This window comes from Aphelocoma coerulescens, chromosome 1, assembly GCF_041296385.1.
Source record: "Aphelocoma coerulescens isolate FSJ_1873_10779 chromosome 1, UR_Acoe_1.0, whole genome shotgun sequence".
Lineage (NCBI taxonomy): Eukaryota > Metazoa > Chordata > Aves > Passeriformes > Corvidae > Aphelocoma > Aphelocoma coerulescens.
Window position 1 is genome coordinate 8503679 of NC_091013.1, and position 26504 is coordinate 8530182.

A 26504-nucleotide genomic window follows, 5' to 3' on the forward strand; every position below is an offset into this window, starting at 1 on the left:
GCAATTCTTTAATGGAAGCTTTCAGGTGCACAAGTATGGCTCTGCACATGCCTGATACGGTATTTCTACAATTTTTATAAGGTTAAATAATTAGTATATCTAGCAGGTACATCCAACTGGAGATCAGCTGCCCCAGTAACCCACCCGGGGGTCTGCCTCTTAGGAGTTGGTCCAGGAGGTTGTTTGCCTTATATGTTGTTATGTCTCTCAAATTCTGGTGAAAAACCAGGCGTCCTCGTTAGAAATTCTCTTCTTGAGACTAAGACTAAAAAGAATTTCAAGAATGTGTTAGAAAGGGTAGGCTTATTGTTCTAAAATGTGAAAGAGGGTAGGAAAAGCACTAGAAACTATACAACTATATGTTAAAAATCTACAAATCTCCAAATATATGAAAAAGCTAAAAATCTTCAGGCATCAATGTCACACAGTGCAAGCCCCACCACACCTGTAGGCTATGCCATGCCTGTGCTGCTGGTAGACCCAACCATCAAGGTGCAACCTTGGAATGTTTTCCGTGATGCTGACCCCTAAAAAGGAGAGCCAGCTTGGAGCATCCAGATGAAAAGCAGCTTCTGCAATGGTTTTTATTGTCTTGAACATTTTCACGAATGTAATGTAATTTTATACAGCTAACTATATGGTTTTATTAAAAAATCACTCATTGCTTTGGTCCTTTCTGAAGAAAATCTATGTGTTTGCAGACCAGAATATTCTGCTGATGAGGAATATTTTTCTCCTGGCAGGAATTCAAGCATCAAAATGTAGGTTTTCGTAGCTGTGGTGAATGATCTGTCAGCAGGGAAACCATGACAGCCTAGAGGAGGAAGAAAAGAAAAAAAATCCAATCACATTGGAAACAGATACTCCATAAAAATAAATAAGGGGGAAATATTTTCCAGCTCTGAAGCGTTGGGTTGAAAATTATTGTCCTGACAAAAATGGCACACTGAGATTTATTCACTAGAATTTCTGATGATGAATCAGGCAAAAGCTGAAAATCAGTTAGGAAGTTCTGTATTGTAGCTGATCGATTTTCTCAGTGTGGACAAAATATATTAATGGACAGCTTAGGAGCAATTCAGACAAGCATTTAGATCAAATACTGAGGCCCTTTTTGGCATGCAGTGATGTATTCTCAGCTACTTCTAGGAGATTCTGTAGGTACCCAGACATCACATGGGCTGACTTGTGGATTTCAGCATTTTCCATTAGCATCAGTGAGAGCCACGCTAGAATATGGGCTCTGAAATTTATACCAGTTTAGCTATACTTTCTGTAGTAAAACATGTAAATCCTCACTGAGGTAAACAGTGTGCCATCTACCCCTCCTGCCCTGCCTGCCCAGCCTTAGGCATGGCTGTGAAATGGGAGTGATGGGACTGTCAGCTTAATAAAATGTGGCGTTGCAGAATCTCTGCTGTCCTTCCCATACCTGTGCATGCAACAAACACCACGCTTGCTTGGCCTTGACAGGGCATTACCTGGTTCACACTGCTGTGATTTCACAGCAAGGTCTGGCTGCACATTGTTATTTTGGCCCAGCACTGGATTTATGAGGGTTCTCCAGGGGCTGTGAGCTTGCTGCCTGTCCTTCCTTTCCCATCACCACTGCCCAGTGTGACAGGTCACCCCAGGCACACAGAGGTGGCTGAATTACAGCTGTGCAGCCCCTCAGTGTTGCACATTCGTGGCTGCACTCAGCACTGCTTGATCTACAGCTGAGCAAATAATCTATTCTTCAGTTTTCTCTCTGTGCTGAGTGGTAAAAAATACTATGTAAACAAGACCCATACATTCATTATTTTTATAGCTTGATAAAATACAAAGATGACATTTTTTCTTCCCCCCCCACCCCCCAAAAAGCTGTGCACCTGGAACCCAAAGTAAAGGGATTCTTTTCTTTTTAAAAAAGCAGCATTTAGGGCAATTAAATTGCAAAATTAAAAGTAAAAACATGAGCATTTTGTTGAATTTTAAGACCAAAACTACAAATTCAACACAAATTTGTTAGTACTTTTCACTGTGTGCAATGTCTGAGATTTTAGTAAACACAACACTCAACCCCTTATTTATTCATTTGGAGCATATCTAGGCTTCCTCTCAGAGCTATGACAATGCCATTTCTGTTTCTCTTTTCACCTCTGAAAGTTTTCACTAGCTTCTGTCAACTTGGTGGTTCTAAAGCCAAAAATAAATAATAGGCTACTGAGATCTGGCAGTAATTTTCTGAAATTCTAGGAATGCTGAGAGGGGAGTTATGGTTTATGTTAAATGCCAAGTGTCCTCTCATGGTTCCCACAGATCACACAGTGTTGCCCACACCATAACTTCTCAGGATCTTTCAAATCTTTGCTCTTTCAGCACTTTCTCAAGGAAAGTTCCCATCAGTGTCAGCAGCAGCTTTTCCTGACAGAAAATAACTAGCTTTAAGTGTTTGGGAAACTGTAGTTTCTAGGACCAGACCCTGAGACCTCAGCTTTTAGCATGTTTTAATTGAGAAGTTGAGTTAATCATTAGAGTAAATCCAGTGACTTAATTACCAAAAAAATAATGGTTCATATTGTAGATTTCACTTAGTGATAAAACCTGGGTCAAGCAACGGCAGATTATCACCAAAATAGATCACATTTGTGCTACAAATATATGTTGCCTATAGTCAAAATTGTGATATGCTCTGGGGCAAATTTGAAACATATGTTTTAACATTTACTATTTATTGTGAAACCAGGCTTAATTCAAGCCTGTAATGTAAGGCAGAACAGAACTGACCCTAATGTCCAACTACACTTATCTTCTATTTTTTTTACCATAATTGTCCATTTTCTGTTTTCAGCCTCCTGGAAAACCAATGACCGTGGAGAATAAAATACCTCATCATCAACTTCTTCAGGTTTTCTGGGTAAACAATGTAAAAAAGTCCAGTTGGAAGCAGCAGATTTTGCAGTCTGTAGATTAAAAAGCATATAAAAATAAAGACATATGTGAGGACATTAGTAAGGTCCTTAACTAGTAAAAATGTTAACAAATTTTATATTAACTCCCACTCTGGTTACTTGGATGATGAACTCAGAAGAATTCCACAGACTGTGAAAGAATTCCTCATCTGTGAATAAGATGGAATATGTCCATGCAAGTCTGTAAGAGTTCAATGCTGACTTCACAAAGTCAAAAAGTCACTCCAGTTTCTCTGACTTTAGAAAGGGAGTGAAAACGCCTCTGCTGAACATGTTCAGGAGCTGGGTCTCATTGGGAAGCTCTGAAAGAGGCCAAGCCATGTGGAGTGTATGAAATAATTCAAACTTTTTTATCTTTGAGAGTTCTTTAAGCTGGAGGAAGGTTTGCATCTGACTTTTCCATGGCCCCACTAAAAAACCCCCCAAATTCATGCTTTGTTGATGGTGAATCTGATAAATGAAAACCGTAAGAATGTAAAAAAAACCTATATCTCAGTTTTTACCTGCATTGTAATCTGATAACCTTGAAAGGCCTTTAGTCTTTCTTTCTTTTCCTCTTCTTGTCCCATGCTTATCCATGTGTCTGTAACTAAGACATTGGCACTGTCTGCAGCTTCCAAAGGGTCTGTTGTGAGAAGTAACTTGGTGCCATACTAATGTGAATCAAATAAGGAAGATCACTAAGACAAGGAACTTCAACTTCATTTATAACGAAAATAAGCTCTATTCGAACAATTCTACTCGGCTGTTCCTTAGGCTCCTACCTCTTTGGAGTTCTGTTCTGCAATTTTAGTTATCCTGAGGTCTGGTTCAAAGCCCTGACAAAGGAAATAATAGGTAACACATCATGGAACATGTATAATATCTCCACTATTTAATAACACTGCTTAAAAAACTACTGACTGAACCATTTGCCATGGAAGAATATGTTTCAGAACTGTAAAACTTGAAGAAATTATGTTGACTTTGTTGAAAGTTTATTTTGCAGATAAAGTGGTGGCAAGTGTTCTAAAAACATAAGAAAAATGTATTTTGACAGTTACAGAATTAAATTCATACACAGTATTTATTTTTTTGGTTCTAAACTGATTTTAAAAAATATTTTATATTGTATTACAATGCAACATTTTAAAATGCTGCCCCACCAATTTAAACAAAATGAGATGCAACACCTCCACCCATCTGAAAAAAGCTTTTTTTTGGTGGGGGACAGTGCATTGGATGACTTTGTAAGGCTTTGTCAAATGGAATTGTGATCCTCCGTGATTTATACTCCTGTCATTAATTCCCATTTCTGATGTTGGACTCAGTAGAATCACTCCCACTTTGCATCAAAATAACTGGATCAGGATTTTGGTTCTGATAACAGGCACTCACAATAGATGTGGGCACCCCCAGCTGGGGCCCTTGAGCAATGCCTGAGTGTTTGAGACAAGCCTGGGGGAAGTTTGCCTTCCTTTCTCCACGAGCATGGCTTTTCTCACCCTGGGAGTGGCAATCCGCAGGTGCATTCCCAGCTTCGCAGCGCTCGTCATGAAGGACTGGAGGACGTTGTTGCCGTCCCCGATCCAGGCGATGGAGAGTCCCTTCAGCCCTCCATAGTGCTCCTGCCAAAGCAATCACAAGCTCTGGGGTTATGCTCTGGAGGAGCTGGGCAGGCTGATGGGCAAGAGGAAATGATCAGACGGCTCGGCACAAAGGCAGCTGGCTACCTTCAATGCTACCTGCAGGGACCACACCTGAAATTACTGCTCCTGCAGGATGGTCATGGAGGGAAAGCCCCCCCATATCATACAAGAAGGCCCAAGTGCAGCTGCTTCCCCTCGAGAAGGACACGTTGGTGCATGAGCCAATGGTGAAGCTCAGGCTGAGGGATTCAGCACCAGACACTAAGTGATTTTAGCATCACTGACGTACAGCTGTTCTTTGGGATTCATCAACATAGAGGAATGTTAGAAACTACTAATTAGAGACTGTCCTAATGCCTGGAATAGAACACCTTTCAGCTTTCCCCCAAAATTGTGAAAATACCCTATTGAGCTTTGCTCTGGGTTGGTTGCCTCTACATGCTGTTCCCTGTGGCTGTGGCCATGCCCTGGGAAGGCATCTTCACCCCACAGCTGCACAGGACACCAAAGGGCAGCACTCTGAAAGCAGCTGTGCCACGCATGGCCTGCAGCATTTGTTCTCCATTGTACAGCCAAAGGGTGTGGTAGCCAGTTAACCCCCTGATTCTGTGATGCCACGTTCCCCCTGTTCCCTGCCCTAGCCATGGCCTCTCCCTCGGTTTCTCCCTGTTGGCTCCTGTACCCCAACCCTGCCCAGGGACCGCCCCTGGGCCCCTGACAAAAACTACACTGTGCCCAGAGCACGAGGTCTCTCTCTCTGCCTCTGAGGGCGCTGGGACAAGATGTGAATAAAGCCATCCCAAACCCTCCTGAGAGACCCCTCTCTGCCTTCTTTACCACCACTGCCCTGTAACCCTGCTGGCTGCCGGAGCCACATCGCGGGGCTGTCCGAAATGGGCTCCGGGATGTGACCAATTGCACGGCCCAGGGAAACGCCCGCTGTGCTCTCAGGGAGCTGCAGCCTGCTGGGCAGAGTCCAGCTGGTACAACAAAAGAGTGCAGGAATTTTTTTTAAAATGTGGATTACCCAAACTTGAAACAGCATTACAGAGTTAACTGTGGCTTTGCCTGATGGCACTTAGAGCCTGGCCATGTGCAGTTACTCTGTCCCTCCATCCCAACAGATAAGGCCTAAGGAGGAGCAAGAGTAAGAGGGGTTACATATTTCCAGAGCAGGATGATTTGAGGCTCCTTAATGAGCCTTGTTTTAAATATGCATGTTTATAGGCACTTAAGCTGATACCAACATTTTTTGAAAGACATAACCAAATATTCCTATAAGCCTGCTCTGTAAAACTCCACCTCATGACTTGAAAAAATTTCTGGAGAGTCTTTTATTCTTAGTTCAAATCTGGGCCATGCTACAATTGCATTGTAGTAGCTGGAAGCCAGACAGCATTTCAACACTTTGTGTGGCATGATTCAATGCTTGTCAGAGAGGATAAGCATCCACATTTTACTGAGTGGCAACCTTGAAGGCAGTTGCAGAAAAGATGCCAAAAGACTGAACAGGAAAAGGGCTGGGACCACCCCCTTCTCTCCTGGCGGCAGTTTCTCCTAAACAAATAGTTTGTGAAGTTGTTCCAGAACAAAGTTACTGGCATTTCTTCCAGAGATCACAATTTTGAGTCAAAAATAGCAGTACTCGAAATATGGAATGACATTAAAGTGCTGTAAAAATCTAAACATAATAGAGTCCTAGACTGCCCAGGCTTAAAGGCTACAACTATGGTATTGCAGAAATATCACTTTTTCAGCCAAAGTTTGTTAGCAGCAAGCTTATTGGCAGAGATTGGATGCAAGGAGAACAAATTTACAGGAAAACAAATCAGGACTTTGTGGACATGGAAGTTATTTCAGTATAACCACTCTGTAGGTATCCAAGGATCTTTCAAAGTCCTTCCACATCTCCTAGCAATGGTGCTCCTAGGAGAAGGCCAAACTGAAGCATTTATTTAAGGTGTTGTTTCCATTTAGGGCTTAGTGGTAGTTGAGACCGGAACCCACAGCCAGAAGCAAACAAGACAGTCCTGAGTTCTTTTCATCTTACTGTTTAAAAATAGACATCTCAGCCTTAATACTTAAAGCGTTGACTAGAGTCACAAATATACTGCTATGTTAAACAACTTCACCTTACTGCCAGCTGCTACTCTGCATTAAAAGAAGCACAGTGCATACTAAGTACTTTCCTCTGTTTTCCCAAGCCACTAGCTGTTACAGATAAAATATGGAGTACTGGACGTTGTCTGTATAACGATCCCTGATATGTGCTGCAAATTGCAAAGCCGCATCTGCAGTGCCTACTGGATAGAGTGGACATAGCTGAACTGATTTTAATGAAGATGTTATGCTAATGGAAGGAGTCACAGCAAGGCAGAATCAAGCTGTGTGTGTGCTAGGGGAACCTGTTTTATATCCTGTTCTAGGCTTTATGCTGCCACTGGTGCACTGCTGCTGTAATTCAAACCTCTTCATCTAAAGCCAAATCACTGTGACTGTGCTGCCTAAAAGCAAGCACACACCCTCAGTTTCCAGCAGAGCTGAGGTGACTCTGTTGGTCAGAACCCAAAAGCTTTGAGGCAAAACAAAAGCTACTGTAAATGAGACAACTTCCCCTCCTGCCCACTCCCTCTTTTACAGTATGTGCTTATGCAACCACACAGATGAAATCGAGCTAAAAGTGTTTTGCTGGGATGGTAACACTCTGGATTAAATGAGAGCCTTTACACTACTTGCTAATTACCAGAGCCTTGGAAGTTATTTCCCCTTTGCATCCCTCCCCAATTTTTCCAAACTTTGTTATATTGATGTAGGCTTTACACCTGCATGGGTGTTGTGCAGTTTCACTCTATATTCAGAACATGACTCCTAGTAAAGGCACACAAAAAAATAACATATTTAGAAAGTCTAGAGCCCCTCTCCCTTATGAAGCCTCTTTGGCACAATAGTACTTGCTGCTGTAGTGCCATAAAACTTGCCTTTGTTATTCTCATGAAAAATCCTGGCTAAATAAGCAATACATACTTTACATTCAACTTTCTCACCCTCATGTTGCTTTTACAATGTTTCATTCTGTTTTTATCCAAGGCTGCAGTGTATCAGCGTATCCAATCCTGGGAAAAAATAAGCATGCCCAGAGATTTGACCCTGCTGTATGTGTGGAGAAGACTGGATTAACTAACTAGGGACATTCGTGTCTGCCTCTGCCTCGACTTGCTTCCAGTGAGACTGAAACTCTGACACCATTATAGATTAATTCTGAAATGTTTGACCACAACTGTCATAACAGCCCTCAATTAAAGCAAGCTTTTGAATAATGAATCAATAATCTGTCAAATTTTAAAATGGAATGCCAACGACGAATCAAAGCTTTAGCCCTTTGGGAGACAGTGCAATCCAGTAAATGAGAAACTGGGCAAACTTGTATCTTCTGGCTCTCAAACTGGGCTTAAGGCAAATGCTGGGCCAGTTATCTTTCTTACTCCCACACTGTTCTTTGTCATGGTTATTGATACAGTATATTCTAGAGGATCAGGACAGAACTTAGCAGGGATTTCTAATTGTTAGAATAATGAAGATGATGATGGTGATGAATTTGAAAATTGTAATAATTTGAGGTCGGGGTCACACATTGAGGAGATCTTGAGAATATATTTCAGCCCCCTTCAAGCTGGGCAACACTCTTTGTTATGCTGTTTAAAAAGAAATCTGTGTATTTCTGATGTATTTCTTATGCTAACCATTGCTTTCTGAAAAAGAAAATTCCCCCCAGACCAGTGACATAAAAAGCAAGTGGCATATGGATCCACTCTAATTACCAGTCTGGCCATCCTGCAGTCAGTTACAAGTGAGCTGATTTGGCCAGTGACATTAATATCAATTGAATCAATGTCAATACCCAGGCTGTCTCTGGAATACAAATTGTGTGATGCTGCCCTCCAGCCAAGCTGAGCAGAGCAGAAGCTGAGCCACAGCTCCTGCCCAGGACACTGAGAGGCACCGGGCGGACTCAGCACGAGGCTGTTACACGGCGGCAGCACAGCAGAGGAGTACAGGGGCTCAGTGTGTGCACACTACCAGCACACAAACTCACAGTCTTTAAAGGCCAAATCCCCAAACCCTCAAAATCAGGTTCTTTACATGTTTGCAACCATTTGGAGTGGGTTATAACTCAGTTCAACACAACTTTTAAGAAAGAAGGTAGTATATAAACATGAAGAAAAACATTTATCTTGGCATAATAGGGGGCATTAACCCTGAGCACAGTATTAAAGGACAGAGCCAGCTTAGACTTCAAACGTGAGGGGATCCAGGTTGAGGAATCTCACCCCAATATTCATAACAGGAACACACTGTAGGATCTGAAAAGAACACCCTGAACATTTACAGGATGAGAATTCGCCCTGAATACAGAATGAGAATTCACATCCCTGAAAATAAACCAGCTGCATTGTTTGGGGGGTGCGATGGACTATACTAAAATAACCATACTAAAATGCACCTGAATAGGGAATCAGAAGGTATAAGCAAGAAAACATTTTGACAAGACAAACCAGGCAATTTTGTAGTTTCAGACCAAAGAGAAAGTACTTGAGGAGGATTCAAGAAGGCACATGACAAAATTAATAGCATATAGAAAATGGAAGAATAAAAATGTGCTGAGCATGAAGAGGGCCAGAGTGCATGTAGAGCTCCACTGGAAAGCACAGAAGAAAAGAGAAGAAAAGAAAAAAAGTACATTTTGGGTATGTACTGACAGCAGGGAGGAACAGATCCAGGCAGAAAAATATTTATGGGGATAGGGAAGAGACATTTTTTAAAGAGAAATAAGCTCTACAAAAACCTGTACATTTAAAAGTTACATTTAAATATTAGGCTAGCAGTCTGTGCCACTATTGTAGTTTGCATATACGTATAAATCAAATAAATTGCCTTTGCATTGTGCAGAAACAGTCTAAATGTTATATATGGACTCTCAACTAATTTAAAGAATCAGTGGCACCATTCTGCATCCCTGTATTAATCTTCTTGCAGGCAGTACTTGGATGATATCTTGCTGAAAATCCCATGAGAAGCTTGATTGTGGTAAGTAGCAACTAGACCTGTGTCTCACACCTCTTCAAGAGTTAATCTCACTTCTGTGACCTGGTAAAGTTCATTATGTGATTAAAACGTTTTTTCCTTACATGCCACTCCAGTCTTCTCCAACCCACTGTACAGTGCAAAGAGGAAAAGGAGCAGAGGAACAGGTCAGAAAGGGAAAGTTCAGGCAGTGCCATCATCCACAGAGAGCTGCTGAGAGCTCTCCCCTGCCTGCACCTCTCTCCTGGGTAAGAAAGCAGGAAAGTGTGTCAGCAACCAGCAGAGCAACATGCCCTTGGCATAGCTGGGTGGCCACCCAGCTGCCCTATAAAGATCTCCTGACAAACTTCTGGCTAAGGAACATGCTGGAAGGAATCAGGGAGAGATGGGTAGATGGAGGAAATTGTGCTCTGCTTATTTGGCTGAGTGTGAAAGTGCTGCAAATTTAAAAAGCCTTCCATGTCTGTGTAAAAGCTAAGCCATTCCTTGTGATGTTAAGTGTTCACTTTGTCATGACACCTCTCCATGTTAAACACTTCTTTTGTTTGAGCACCAACTGTTGTGGACCTATTTCTTCATCAGGTAAAATGGGCAGGGGCACTCTTTCCACAGACATCCTCCCTGGTGTTTGATGCTGCAAAGACACCCCATGGTGTTGGTGCTGCCCTTGGTATTCAAACCAGGGAACAGGGCAGCCTGTGGGCTCATGTTCACCCAGAGTTTCTACCGTGGATGCCCTATATGAGGATGCAAAGGAGGAGGAGCAGAGGGTGCTCTACAGGGCATGTACTCATCCTGCTGTTTCCCATAGGTTTCCCACTAAGATCAGTGGAGAAAGAGGTGCATCTCCAGAAGGTGATTGAGGTGCTCAGTGGTCTCTCTTCATTGACTGGAGGTGGAGTAGAGGGCAACAGCACTCTGAACCTGTCTTCTGGAGTCAGTGGCCTAGGTAAAACCAGATTTAGGGGCAGAGATATCCGTGGTGTGTATATCCATGTGAGTATTATTATTCCTGAAGACTGTTACTCAGAAGTGATAAAATGCCAATTAGCAAGGTCTTTGCAAGACAGAACACCCCACAAAACACAACCAGAAGATTCTTCTGACTTATATTTGCACACAATGTTTATAATGAAATTATGACATTCTCATTACAACTTAGTGTCTTATGCAATTTGAACACTGAGGCTTGCTCAATGTGACCTCACAAATCTCCCTTATCCTGAGGTCTGTGAAGCATCTTAGTCTCAAGTTCACCAATTTTTTCTGGTCTCTTCACTGTGAGTATAAAAAAATTACAAAAAAACACTTAAAATAAAAAAGGAATTTTTGCCAAACACGTGTGTCTTTCAGTATTTAAGGTTTAAAGCATGAATAATTTAATATTACTCTCACTAGATCTTTCCCACATACTGAATGCCCCATAGCAAAGTCTCCAACAGCTGAGAAACACAGCTGAATGAATCAGGAAATTATTCTGCCCTACCATTTTCAAGCAGTGTGGTTTTTATTCATTCAGAAAGTAAACAAGGTCAGAGGAGTTCATCATAGTTGTCAACTAGCCCTGCAGTATAATAATCTTTTTTATAAGCCAGAACCTCAATTGATTGTAAAACCACATAGTCCTTCTGTTCACAGATAAACATCTGGTATTCTGTGTGTAAAATGTTATCCTGCTGTCAGATCCACTGTTACATTAGATAAAAATAAAAAATACAATCTCTTTGAACTGTTCTGTGATGTGAGCAAAGTTTAAACTGGTTAAAGTGCCTGAACACTAAGCATTTGTACTGGTAGCATTAACTGGCTTTTCAAAACAAATGTGTTCAACCAATTTCCTAATATATAAATAGTGATTCCTTTTAAGCTGTCCATAGATTAGGGAGGAATCAAGAGTGAACTACTGAGTGTTTTTAAGTCAGTGGAAAAACTTCTGCTGGCTTTGACTGAGCCAGATTCTCATCTTTGTCTTAATATGTACAGCGCTCTGTACCTTCTTTGAATTGCAGACTAATTCCAATGAAGTACTTCATTTTATGCTTAAGTTCAGTCCTACTACAGCTGATAGGACTACATAATTGTTTTAAATTAAACAGGTCCTTAATTATATTGCTGGATGAAGATCTCTTTAAACAACAAGTGCCATTTAATTGCTCCTTTGAAAAACCTAGGGATAAAAGGTTTTGAAGATGACTTCCCCAAATACTTACTAAGACTTAGCAAAAAAAATAAGTTATATTTTTACCTGAAGAGTTAGGTAATCAGCTAAAATCTGGAGAGGATGGTGTAAATCAGACAATCCATTGATTACTGGGATCGTGGCTTCTTTTGCCATTAGGTCCAGATCATTATGGTTATAAACTCGAGCCAAGATTGCATTTGTCATGCTGGACAGCACCCTAGAGATGGCAGAAAATACTCAAGTCAAACATAATAAATATACCCCTGTTGCACTCTTCAGTGTGCAACACATAAATATTAATGAGAAATGGTAATGAATCAATATTTTTCAGCTATCTGAATAATTTATTACGCCTGCAGAACAGACTCAAATGTAGCCATTTAACAAGCTGCTAATAAGTAAGAAGTTTCACTTCCTAACACTATGACAGTAAGTAAATTAAAACTGCTGCTTATTTTATATTTTTTTCTCTTTAGCATTTCATTGTAGGTGAAACATTGATGTTAAGCTCTCTGAACTAAGAGAAGAGATTGTGTGATACTGTAACATTTGAAGACTTTGATAACCTCAGAAGAGATAAGGTATATGATTTTTTCAGTGTTTTAGCAAAGAACAAATGTAGCATTGACTGAATATTACAGACTCGATATGGTAGCCTGACTTTGTGAGGATCAGCAATACAGACCTGTTTTAGATTACCACAATTAGTTACTGATCTTAATAAACACAGAAACAGAACAGAGTGGGGTAGTTGGCCTGCTTTCTCCTACCTACACATTTGTGTATTGACTCACATGGTATCAGCATTCAAGTAATGCCCAAATTTGAAACTCAGTGTGAGGAAAGGGATTGCAGGAGCCCCTGTACCACTCTGGCATTAACCTCATTTGCTAAAGTGTGAAAGACACAGAGATTAGCACAGTGTTCTCTGAATTTTTTAGATAAATTAAATATGGATTGGAACTCTTAATTTCTCTGCATTTCTGTGTTTTAATCAGGCCCTGAAGCCTGACTTTGAAGTAGCATTTTGTGTGTTTTCATGTTATCTGTAATAGGACCTTAAAACAAAACAAGGGAGCACTGAATTAGAAGTGTATGGAAAAAATCCTTGCCGTATCTGCCTTCCTGATTAACCATAACGAATTCTTGCATTGCCTCTTGTGGAAATAGGGCTGTTAATACCACCATCAGCAAGGTCTCCTAATGAAGTCAGTAACAAGTATTTTCTACTGACACCAAGCATTCCTCACACAAGCAAAACTCTTATGTGACAAGACTGCCTGTAGAGCTCTCTCTGAAGAAAAGACCGTCAATAGTAGCTACAAATGAAAAGGAGGAACTGAACAAGGTTTTTACTGCTTACAAAATACTGGAACAGTTGCTGTTGGTGCCATATTTCTTCTTAGCTCAGCAGATCCTTTCTCTGGGGGAAACCTGTTCTGAACCTGCCATCAGGGCTGTGATGCATGGGCCCTTTTATTAGCCATCTCACAGGTGTCCACCCTAAACAAGACATAGCCAGTCCCTATCAGTCAAGGAAAAGGGGCAATCACACTGGGAAATTGCTCATTTTCCTTAAATTTTTTTCTCCTTTAGGATGTCAGGACAGTTGATTTCTATTTGGCACAGCTGATCAAGAAATTAAAGATTGTTCCTTTATAGGATATGTCATTAGTGGAAACTCAGCCATAACCACCAACTAGTGAAAACTGCTGGACTTTCATCTTTAGTCTGTTGAAAGTAGATATCAGACTTATGAGACAACTGCCAGCAAGGCATCAGACAGTCCTGCCAGCTTTTCTAGATGCCATATTTTACAGTGGAAAATCACCTGTAAACTGGCTTTATTATTTGTGAAATTAAAATAAAACTAAACTTGGGGGGGGAAAAACACAAATAACCCTCACCTGGAGGTCTCTGATTACAGGGGAATGATTAAGTCTCCAGTAATTGAATCAGTTTGAAGAAAAATATGTAAGGCTAGAATTGCGCAGGAAAAAAAGGTCCTGGATAGATAAGAGTCTTGTCAAAGGTGAAGTTTTGTAAGCTGAGAGGCTGTAAGCACAGGCTCATCAGGTGACTACATTCAAGGTTCTTATTTTATCAACCACTAAGTCTTTCTCTCATTTCATTCTTTTGCAAAACTGTGAGACTATGAACTTCAAAATCCCAGAGCCTGGAAATATGTTATATTGGAATACTGGGTACATTAGAACGCAGCATATCTCTCTTTTCAAAGTAATTTTTATTCCTACAGAGAAAACCTGGACTTTTTTCTTCAACTGTATCCTCTGAGGGGTCCAAAATTAAACACAGAGTATGGTATGGCTGATCTCTGAATTTGAAAATGGGGCATTTGCATATATTTTGTATAGAATACTGCTATGCAAGATAGTTTTGCTTTTGTTTTGAAAGTCTATTTCCATTCAAAAGCTTTAAACTTCTGACAAGACTACTTCACTGTTACTCATAGTCTCAGAGGGACATACGGTAGATCTGTTCTCAGCAAAGCAAACCCGTTCCCCATAAATGCAGAGATTAATGCCCTAATAATTCCAGTGGTAAAATCATCCTATGAGTTCTTCAGGGCTGCCACTGAACCTTATGGCCACTGAGCCTTAGTGATGCCCAGTGGAACTGCTCTACAGTGGGAAATACAGACACAGTACTTATATTTCATTTCAGGTAATATATCAGGCATGCTAAACAGCACTGAAAGGCTTAGAGCTCCTTAATGGGCGGTAACTTTTTGCCACTGTGTCAGTGCAAATGTAAATGTCTTGTGAAGCATGGAGGAGCTGATTTATGAGCAGGTAATAAGTCACTAAAAATATGTTCACAGCAGGCTTTCAACCCATACCTGCAGCAGTTCTAATAAAAACTGTGACTTTTATAGATCTGTGCCCCTTTCGCTTTAAGTCTCAATCTCAAGTACTTCTAAGGCTTTCAGAGCCCCAGACACATGGCTGTAAATATTTGAAATACCCTCTGGGTCTACTACAGGCATTCTTTTTTTATTCTTGCATTAACTGAATGAGGTTGGGATGTCATCCTCATTCACAAGAAGCACCAAGGAATTAACACTCCAGTTTTTCTTTTGGGTAAACTGCTCAGCCTTGATTATGCAGTTCAATAGTACTTCTGCTAATGAGAGCAGGAGTGGAGCAGAGCACCTGGGATTCTTTAAGGATTTGGGAAAACCCCCTGTCCACTGTAGCAGATGAGAGCTGTGACTCAGCAGAGGAGCAAAATTCTCAGGTCAGAGTCATAAATAGAGTTTTGTCCCGGAGGAGCAAGCAGTGACAGAGAAAAGGGGGTTGAAGGCTTGCTTGGGAAGTGGGTATTGTAGCAACTTTATTCACAGAATGGGGATGCTTTCAGAATGGCTGGAAGATTTGTTTACTTCTATTTATTTCATTGTTTCTTGTAGTTTATTGTCTGCCCTTTTCCTTTTTGCTTGTGCAAACAAAGAACATTCAGGACACTGTAAACAAAAGATTGAATGTCCCTTTACTGTCCCATTTGGGAAGAAGAAGAAATGAAAACTGGGCTATACAAAGCACATCTGTTTTTGTGTCAGAACACACCTGGATTTGCTGTAGGGTTGGCATCTGAGTGGCAGAGAGCCTCTGGGTGACAGTCCTGCATGGCTGGCGGGACGATGCTTGGAGAGGTTATTGCAGGGAAGCACTTTGGAAGGACCCTGACTGCATCTTCCCCCTTCCTGAACATTTGGCTGCTGGGGCTCACAGCCAGCTTTGCAGTAGGGCAGATGAGGGCTGCAAGGTGATTAGAGGGATGGAGCACCTCTCCTACAGGGAAAGGCTGACAGAACTGGCATTATTCAGCCTGGAAAACAGAAGGCTCTAGACTGACCTAATTGCTGCCTTCCAGCACCTGAACAGAGCCTATGCAAAAGTTGGAGAGGGACTATTTACAAGAGCCTGAAGTGACAGGACAAGTGGGAATGGGTTCAAACTGACAGAGAATAGGTTTAGATTGGATATTAGGAAAAAATTCTTTACTGTGAGGGTGGTGAGGCCCTGGCACAGGTTGCCCAGAGAAACTGTGTCTGCCCCATCCCTGGCAGTGTTCAAAGCCAGGCTGGATGGGACTCTGAACAACCTGGTCCAGTGAAAAGTATTCCTGTCCATTAAAGGGGGGTTGTAATGAGATGATATTTAAAATCTCTTCCAACACAAAACATTCTAAGATTCTATTGTTGCAGCTTTCTCTGATACTGGCAGAGTTATGTGTCCAGCAGAGAGTGAGAGTTAAGTACTTTCAAGCCTCAAGGGGACTGAGATTTTTACTTTCTACCATCAACACCCATATGTCTTCCACTTCAGTAGTTAAAAACAAGAAAGGAAAATTTTAAATGTTCAAATGTTTGCTCTTTTTTCTTAAATTCTCCTTGGATTTCATCACAGAGAACAGCACCATAGTTCTCAAACAATCTCTCCCACTGACTGAGAACTGTGATATTCAGCAGAGGCAATGGAATTCAGCTTCCTGATTGCATATTTTGAATTGAGCCTGATGAGCTTGACACTGCATATCTTTCACCAGAACAATAGGGACCACTCAGACACTGCTAACCTTCCAACAGCTGGGCCTGGCTGAATCGACCTCAGGCTGCACAAGGGCTGCCTAGAAAACAGGATAATGCTAAGGGTGGATGAAGCTTTAATAGTTGGAGTGCTATGGAAAACAGCAGGAGCACCTGCAAAACATTACCTCATGTTTTGCCTGCTTTCAGCAGTATCAGAGGCACTGGAGAAAAGCCCTGACCTCAGGTCCTCCCCACCACAGCATTGGAGATAGGCTGCTCCCCATCCCTTCATCCCTGTGGAACTGGGCATGATTTCGATCTTCCAAGGATGCCAGAAAGAGGAGGGAGCCATAGCCCAGCCTCCACAGCAGTTCTGACAATGGGTACAGCTGGGAAGGAGGGCACGGGAAATCTGAAACTGGCTACAAAGTGCTGGTCCAGTTTCATGCTGCTGAAATGGGGGGATCAGAAAGGCCCTCAGTGCCACCCTGTCACTGCTACTACAGCAGGCTAAGGCCCACCAGCAGCTGGCCTAACTAAATAATGTCTTTGCTTTTTGATTTTGCTCCCAGAGCAGCAGAACCAGAAGGTTTGGGTCTTGTTGGAATATATGTGCTATCATCAGTGGAGTTACACTACTTCTGAGGTTCATAAAATGGTTTCATTTGTAAATGTAAGCCTAATTAACTCTATATGCCAAAATAATTCTCAGTGTGGGAAGTGTTGGATAGCTTGAGTGAATGGAATAAAGGTTTACTGAGATGTGGATTCTGTGAGCTGATCTGTAAATATTTAAGAAATTTGGACTACCTTCTTACATTTTCCAGAAAGAAAATACTAGCTTCCAGAATTCTGCAAGACAGATGTCAGCCCAATCAATTACCAAGTACGATGTTCAATCAAGTGATATTTTACCAACCTTGCTGTATCTGTGAGACTCTCATTAGTGCCCACATGTATGTCTTGTGTTGTAAGGAAGCACGGATGTCCTCCAAGGAGAGCAAATCCTACAGTGAAGAAAAATTAAAAAAAAAAGAGAAAGTAAACACCAGCACCTCATATTTACAGCCAAGATTCAAAATCTTCTTGATATAAAATACATTTACAAAAATAAAAGTAGAACTCAGCAGGACATCCAAATGTTTCAAACATCTAATAATATACATGCTAAAATGCTGAAATAATTAGCATTTGACACACAAAGTTTCAAATAAATACGCTTGGAATAAACCCACTCAAATGTATGCCTTACTGAAATCCTTAGCCATGAGTTCTGATCTGTGATCACAGGGACAGTCATTCAAGCTCCAAGGCTACACATTGCCACAAGCATCACTGTGGCTCTCTGTTAAGAGCCAGGAAATCCATTCATCATGCTGCATTTCTGCTTCAAGGGACTTTGCATCCTTCAAGGGCCATCCGAGTCGCCAGGTGTAATTCCACATCCTTGCAAGTATCTACATTATCTTTCATGTAAAGTCACTCAGGCAGAAAGCCCTAAGCCTCCTCATACACTGTAGCAAACCTGAATTTGGTCTCAAAAGACCAAGTGCCTTAAAAATGATAATGTGAGAGAGAAAAGGAAAGGTCTCAGGCCCTGCCAACATCCCTCTACCCCACAGTAGTTAGGAATTTACAAGGTGGCCCAAGGAACTGGATGGATTCGGTATGAAGAGTAAAATCCACTCCTGAACAGGAAACCATGGAAAGACTCGAGCATCATTTAAGAATATAAAACACTCTGGGGAACTTCAAAGGTGTCTGAATAATGCTTTTGGATGAAGACAAATTACATCTTCCAGGCAACTCTCAGGTTCTCTCCTACCTTATTTTAGTTGCACCACCAGCAGAAAGCTACCACAAGCAGCCATCTGACACTGATACAGAGAAAACAGCTTCTTTTCATTAATATTTGAATCTCCCTGGCTTTGCCTGGTTTAAGTCTGAAGCCTCTTTCTACTGAATCTGAGTGTAAAGTCCTTCATGGCCAGACATTGGGAGGATGGGGCTGTTTTATGAACTGTCACAGATGGTTTAGCATAAGCCTAGCACAGGTAACAGCATCCTACAGTTGGGAATGTACAAAGTATAGGATTTGAACTGGGCTGTAGGTAGCATTTTCTGTGTGCTGGTGAACACTTTCCTCATAACAACTCCCTTCTAGCACAGAAATTGTCTGCAGGGAGACCCGGCTTTGTCACTAGTATTTATGATGGAGGAAATTTCCAGAGAATCTTAGTGTGGACAAACCAGCCTTGTTGAGACAACACTGTGGGGGTGTGAGTCTTTTATTGTGACAAAAATCTAGAAAGAAGCCTGTCTTTATTTACATTGCCAGGAAGAGAAAGGCTGCATACAGCACAGAAGAGCAGAGACCCCCACTTTGTTTACAAAAATGTGATGTCTTGGAGATGCTGATGAATTTCATGCTGTTAAAAAAAAAAAAACTAAAAAGAGAGAAAAAAAAAAAAGAGAAAAGCAAGAAAATACCAGAAGAAAAGGTCAAAAGATGCTCAGGCTTGTTGTATCCATTAGATGGCACTGGTGACAGATTCAGCACTGCAGCTTCAGCACGGTGGTTGTACAGGTCTGCCATAGATCAAAAACTTCATCCCACAGCTACTCTTTAAAAGAGGATTAAATCAGGACTGAACACTGAAACCTTTCACAGATAAAACCAACAGGTACAGGCAGTAGGCCTGTGCCCCACAACTGAGCTGCTTACACAGAGCAACCCTTACTGACTTCCATCTCATTCCAGCAGCAGGGCTGAGGTGAGGTCTTCCACTTCGTGTCAGTTCATCCAGTCTCGAGAGTTTAAAATACAATAGATAAAAAAAATACTGGAAATTAATTGTCTTTGGACTGTCTCAATTTCCTTAAATGTCAGATTAAAAGTAATGATGCTTTGGATCCCATCTGAAGGGCAAATTTCTGCTCCCTCTAGTCACTGTACACTTGCTTTATTGAATGGGCCCTTTTTGATTTCTTGTTTTCATTAAGGATTGTTCCAAATCTCAACAATATTGCAAGTCAGATACAGCCAAGTTTTAAGAATGAACCACCATTTATTTTACTATTACTTTTTTGCTGTTAGAAAGGACTGTCTATACATTTGTTTGTTGCTTTCACCTCCCCTCTGCAGCTCAGACACAAACACTGTATTTACAGGAAAGTGTATGCAAACTATACATTACAGCCAGTTTATTCAGTGCAAGTTTTTAAATCAAGACCTCAAGGAGGACTTGTCGTTGGCAGTAACTTCTCTTTCCCAACTTCTTGTTCATATACAATTATGTCAGTGATTTATTCCTGCAAGTTCCACACAATACAGCAGCTCTACATTTTAGGATTCTAAATGCATACATTTTGGTAGATGATTCACAGTCCAGGCAGGCTCCAATGGACATGTTCTGTTTTCTATAAGTGATGCCCAGGTAAAAAAATGGGAATCTGAATGTTTAGTCAGAGTTGCCAGATGTCAGGCAGCCCAGTCAGAGCTGCCACCTGGACTCTGTGTACATAGAGGAGTCCTGATGTGTTGGGCTTTCTGCTCATGAACTGGCCATCTGTGCAGGGCCTGGGAACATATTTCCATCCAAAACTTTCCGTCTGGAAATACAGGAGCTCTGTGCTCTACCTTTGTATATAGTTGCAGAGACAGAATCCTTTTCAGATTCTTTCATCCAGACTACCAGTAGAAAGCAAAAAAAATTATGACTTTTGAAGGTATGCAGGCACAATTTCAGCAAATAAACACTGGAATGCTGTGTTAAACTGGGGGATCTAATCCTCTTTGTTGTCACAACCTGGTCAAATCCAAAGCCACATGCTAAATATTTACATGAATCATGGTATCTTCAACAAACTACTAAATGTTCATAACCCAAGTCCAGAATAGATTATTACCTCATGTCCACACTTCTCACTACTGTTAGTTTTCAAAATACACAGTTTCATGCCTCATGCTGTGGCACACTATTGACCCCACTTATGCAGACTCTTTCAGACAGGGCACGAGTGAAAACTCCATCCCAGACTGTCCCTGCTGCATAGCACAAGTGGGCCAAAATTAATCCTGTAGTTCACATGTTGGCTACACAGTTGTGGGGCTGTCACCAGGAGACACACACAGTCATCTTCTCAAACTCAAAGGAAGGATCTTTTTCAAAACTTCAAGCCATATGGATTTGCATTTATTAATTTTCTCCTTGCCTGCCAGGACTTACAAAATAGAAAGTATTTTTCTATTTAGACTGGCGACAACTCTCCTAGGCAGCAATTACAGAATATTCCTAAAGCAGAAGCAAAAAACTGATAAGCAGTTTTTAAAAGTTTTTTAATCTACCCTTTGGAGTGGAGAATAAACTAAGTGTGCATTTGGCCCCTCTGTAATGAGACCAAGCTAAATAATACTCAGCCATTCCAACAGAAAACAGACCCTGTATCCCTGCCATGTAATACCATCCCCAGTGCATTAGTTCATATGCTACGATGCAATCATATATGTGACTCTGTGTAGCAGTCTTGAGGCATGGCCATCATGTTCCTCTCACCTCACTGTGTAAGGGCTGTGAGGTGGAAGTGACTCCACCAGAGCCAGTGGCAGTGAACCCCTCCCTGTAAGGCTGCTAAGATCTTGTATATTCCAGTGCACAACAGGAGAAGGTAGGCTGAGCTTTCCTGCCTGCACTTCTTCCTCTCCATTTCTACCCTGTGAAATATTGTCTGCATTCAGCATCTGTGAAATGGTTGGATTTATTTATTGCTTATTCACTAAAACATAACTGCAGCTGTATATTTTAAGAGCAACAGTGACAATCACAATATTTTACACCAAAGTTATAACAAAAACAGGGCATTCACCTTTGTGCCATGCCTGAGGATGTTTATTTTACAAGTAATATATGACCATGTGAATAGTTCTGTTTTCAAAAAGTATGCAAGATTTTATGTAGAATGGGTATGGGATTCTGACTGTGAAGAGGTGACATTTTCCAGTGTAATAGCAGAGATGTCACATTTTCCAATAAAATAGCCAGTGATAGAAATAAATATACTAAGCTCACAGAACTGGATTTACTTTACTACTACTCTATGGAAGTTACTTCTGGTTCTGTGTTAAACTTATAACTTCACTACTTATCTTAGAAATGGTAAAATTATATGAGCTTCAGAAATACACATTAGGACAAGATTAAAGAGGCAATGAATTATACCCCAAGGAGCTGTACATTATTCAGTACAGTTGCAATGTCATTAGAATAAAGCAGTTCAGAGAAACAGAATGTTGGAAAACCTTAAATATCAACTGATCTATTACAGTGTATTATAAATTAATGTTTTTATAATCTTCAATTGAACTGGACACCTGGGAGAAATGCACAAATGTCACCCCTAAGTCAAAGAAGGGCAAGAGGGAGGACCTAGAGAATACAGCCTAAGCTGTCTCACCTCAATCCATGGGAAAGTGATGAAACAGCTAATCCTGGACCCCATTTCTAGGCAGATTAAGAATAAGAAAATAATTAGGAGTAGTCAGCACGATTCACCAAGAGGAAGTCATGCTTAAACAGCTTGATAAACCTCTATGATTCTATGACTGGCCTGGGAGATGAGGGGAAGGCAGCAGGTTTTTCTTCCTGGACTTCATTGTGTCCATTGACAGTGTCTCCCATGAGATCCTCATAGCCAAGCTGTTGATGTCTGGGCTGGGTGAGCAGAGAATGGGGTGGGTTCAGAACTGTCCAAATGGCCAGACCTGAGGATGGTGACCAGCAGCACAAAGCTGAGAAGCTGAGTTGGAGGCCAGTGACCAGTGGTACTCTAGGGGTCAGTTCTGGATCCAGCCCTGTTTAACACCTGCATTAAGGCTCTCAATGATGGAGTGTGGTTTCAGCAAGTTTGCTGATGACACAAAACTGGGAGGAGTGGCTGGTACATCATAGGGTCATGCTGCCATCCAAACAGATGGTGACAGGCTGGAAAAATGGTCTGACAGGAGCCCCATGAAGTTCAGCAAGGAGAGGTGCAAAGTCCTGCACTTGAGGAAGAACAGCCCCATGTACCAGGACATGATGAGGGTCTCCCAGCTGGGAAGCAGCTTGGCAGAAAAGGACTTGGGTGTCCTGGTGGACAGCAAATTGAACATGATCCAGCTGTGTGTGTACCTTTCCAGCAAGGGTGGTGAATGATGTCCTGGACTGCACCAGACAAAGTACTGTCAGGAGGTGGAGGGAGGTGATCCTTCCTTTTTATTCATCACTGGTGAGGCCAAACCTCAAGTTTCTGGATTTGGGGTCTTCAGTATGAGAAACGTGGACATACTGGATACAGTTGGTATGTCCATGTTAACAAAGGGTCATGGAGAGGACTGAGGGACTGAAGCATATTTCATATGAGATGAAAAGCTGAGAGAGCTGGGACTTCACAGCCTAGAGAACAGAAGGCTCAGGGGGAATATTGCTAATGTATATAAACACCTGAAGGGAGGATGCAAAGAAGACAGAGCCAGGTGTTTTTCAGCAGTGCAGTGGGCACAAACTGAAATATGGGAAGATCCCTCTGAACAACAGAAAATTCTATTTACTGAAAGGCTGATTGAGCAATGGCACAGAAAGTTGTGTTGTCTTCATTCTTGGAGATATTCAAAAGTCTTCTGGACATGGTCCTGGACAACTAGATCTAGAAGACCCTGCTTGAGCAGGGGATTGGACCAGATGACCTTCAGAGATTACTTCCAACTTCAACAATTCTGTGATTCTGTTTATTTATTTTTCAGTAGTGGTGTTCTTTATAGGCACAGGGACAGTAGGAATTCTGAAAAGACTTCCATGATGTTAATATGTCCCAGCAAACTCCTAGACACTGCACAGAGGAGATTTTGTAATTAGTGCTTTCCAAGTCTCTACTCTGTAATGAAATCCACTGATTTAGCTGTTCCTGAGAGTTGCAAGGTTTGTTTAGATTAATCTCATCCCCAGGACCTTGGCCTACAAATGAACTCTCTCAAGTTATTGAAAGGCCAACTCTTGGGAAGCACTATTTGAGATGACTCAAGAACTTTATAAATAAACACTTCAATCCACTGCAATTGTCCACTTTAACTAGACATTAGAAAATTGGTATTAAATTATCTTGTTTAGCTAAAAGGAGCACATGTGGCCCCACATTTGTTTTGAGTTAGAAATTCCAAGGAGGGAGTAATTTATGTTAAAAAAGCAACAGAAATATATAGACTATTTGTGGACAGAAAAAACTTGAGTCTGCCTTTGAAGCAAAGTCTTAGGCTTAACAGACTTCAGACCAATTAACTGAAGGTATGAAGTTAATGCACAGAAGCTAAACTGCATTAAACTCCCTCATGGAAGCTCTCACTCAGAAATAAATTTGTTTTATTTCACTGGAGATTAATTCTCCCTTGGATGAGTTTATGCATTAACTCCCATCCTTAAGTTAATTCATTTGAACTTTCCTGAGCTTCCCCCTTCCATAAGCCTTCAAATGCCAAGGACTAAGCAGTGTTTCCCTCAGAATACAGAAGAATGAAGGATAAACAGATCCAGAGAATTCATTACCTGGCCATATACCAGGATGGCAGGCAACAAGAAACTGGACTGAAAACTCAGGAATTAAAAGGTGGTTGGTCTTCACAGAGAGGGAATGCACATTTCTAAGTCCTCATTATCTAGAGAAAACAGAAAGCAGCAACAAGTCTGCTTAAAGAGCAGGATCAGCAGGCAAATGGCTGTGCCAGACAATACAAATTCAGAAATGCTTAGAGTTAACATATCTGCTTCTTCCTTCCATTATTTTTATCTTCTCCCTTACAGCTTGTAAAGAAATGTGAATACTCAGCAGGTTTCCTGTCCCTTCACTAGGGAGAAGCGAGGGATGCTGGGTCAACTTAAATAAAAGAAGGGCGAGTTCTTCCTTTATGCATCACCAGTTCAGAGTTATTCCTTGCTATGATTGATTGATTGATTGATTGGTGAATGATTTATTTCAGCAGTGCCATTGAATTCAGAACCACTGCCACGTAAATAAAGATACCATATGTACATGTTTTAGTGTTTGCAGGACTGTAACCTAAAAGAAAAATGTTCCAGTGCCTGATCTTATTAGGCTAATACCCTTGAGTCTCCATCAAGTTATCTTCCCCTGTAGGTAATCATGTTAATTTCCACCCCCCCCCCCCCAAATTTATATCAAGGCATTACTGTGATTCCCAGCCTAAACACATACTTTGAAATGTAACAATGGTAATGCATAATACATTAGAAAAATATTTGTTAGAGCTTGCACAAAATTAAATTTGTGATGCTTACTGAAATAGATGTTAGGGAATGTGCATCTTGCCTGTACAGCTAGGAGCTTACATCAGGAAAGCTTACTTCTGCCTGTTACTTTATTTCTGATCTACTGTGTTTTGGAAGAATTTGGCAAAATTTCAGTGACCAAAGCCATGTGTTTGTGAAATTAATAGGCAGGGTGAAACACAAATAGCCACTGTCCTTATTTTTGCTTCCAAAGTTTAGGTTTCTCCTGTGTAGAAATTGCTAAATGCAAAATTATGCAGTGTTTTTCAGTACATACTCAAATTCTTACTGTGCTATTGCTCAGACCTACCTGTTTCTGCAGATAATCTTGTTCTTGTGCTTCTCTTCTCAAAAATCATGGCCAAAGATTTGCCTTGCATCAAAGGCAAATACTGAAACATGAAAAATGAAGGTATTTCAATTTTATACTTGTTACACACTTTAAGGTATGAAATACTTCTTGCACATTTTAATTCACCATTAGAAAAGTTGCAAAGGTGTTTTTTTACCTGTAGCTTTGTTTTCCTGCCCTTCAATAAATTTATTAGCGGTGGAAAGGTTAAAGGAAAAGAAATAATTCTAGGGCCAAAAGCAACTGCATTTTGGCACTCAATTTGAGCCAGCATTAAGGAGAGCTCAGATACTAATTTAATCCCATGCAGGGAAGTGTCTTCCATTTCCTACATTTAGTGCTGCATGTACACCATGTGTGGATGGATGGGGTTAGCTGAAAACAGGGAGTTAGCTACACAAACCTGTTTAACGTTTCCACTCACAAAGTCCTCTGAAGTATTTAAAGAATATTTCTGGACACTTTACAGGAAGGCTCTGATTTGTAGCACATGATTTACAGTATTTAAGAGCTCAGGAGATTTTGTTTAGGACAAGACAGCTGAAAGGCTTTTTCACACTACTCTTCAGAACAGTATTTATTTCAACATCTCAGGGACCTAAACGACAGTTAAATCATTTTACCTCTCCTTTGTACTTTATCCTTTGTTTCAAATCTGATGCCATCCACAGCAAATACTTCAGCTCATCTGCTGTGTAGTTCTGTAGAGTAAGGAGGTCTCGACCTTTCAGATGAACATTCATTTGAGCTGCAGTTCCATACCTGCGTGGAAAGAACGAAAAATACATAATTTTTGCCATTCAATGCTAAATTGTACTCGTGCTAAAGCCAGTGAGCAAGCACCTGAAGTCTCTCCCACTCCCCTCACATGAGCCAGCTGGATCATCCTGATAGACTGTGTTAATTAGTTTAAATAACTCCTTCTGTCAGACAGGCACAGCATGCCACTATGCACTATATTGATGGCCACTGTAACAATGTTTCAAATTGTACAATAAAACGTACATTAGATGTATTTTCTTTTGTCTTCTGAGATGCATATGGAAACTGCATGCTGTCTGTCAAATAAAGCCATTCAAAAGCTGGTAAAGTGACTTATGTGTAGACCCCAAAGCTGCCCTTTCAGGGGCAGAAATGGAATCCATTTCCACAGAAATGAATCTTGGTTCCGTTTCTCCCTCCTTTGTGCTTTGCGGATGAGTAGACGCCACGTTCCAACCCCACTGTCACAAAAGGTGGCATTCCTATAAATGTGTATGAAATCTCTTCAGTACACTGGGGAAAAGGGTAAAAAAACCCAACAAAACTGCCTTACTGTACCACACACACACAAGAGACATTCTGGGCATGTGGTGTTTATTCAGTGTATTCTGGTCCCCATCCAGATTTAGGACTTCAGAATCACATGAAATTGGATGTTGATAATCACCCACAGA

General features: G+C 41.1%; 1 protein-coding gene across 1 annotated transcript; it reads right to left on the reverse strand.

Annotated features, from left to right (window-relative positions):
* OTC (ornithine transcarbamylase) lies at positions 1-25868 on the reverse strand. The gene is made up of 9 exons (XM_069029292.1): positions 25692-25868; positions 25027-25108; positions 17318-17405; positions 11910-12063; positions 4439-4561; positions 3719-3772; positions 3458-3607; positions 2808-2945; positions 1-814 (listed from the first exon to the last, which is right to left on the reverse strand). Exons 1-9 carry the CDS (start codon positions 25866-25868, stop codon positions 755-757), a joined length of 1026 nt encoding a protein of 341 aa, XP_068885393.1. The 3' UTR covers positions 1-754.
* Between the last annotated feature and the right edge of the window lie 636 nt (positions 25869-26504).

Excerpts from the sequence above, each read along its gene's own strand:
- OTC (XM_069029292.1), bottom strand. The coding sequence starts at position 25,868 with ATGGCAAAAATTATGTATTTTTCGTTCTTTCCACGCAGGTATGGAACT. Across the intron at positions 12,064-17,317 it reads AGTCTCACAGATACAGCAAG|GGTGCTGTCCAGCATGACAA; the intron begins GTTGGTAAAATA and ends TGCCATCTCTAG. Across the intron at positions 815-2,807 it reads ACAGAAAATGGACAATTATG|GCTGTCATGGTTTCCCTGCT; the intron begins GTAAAAAAAATA and ends TTCCTCCTCTAG.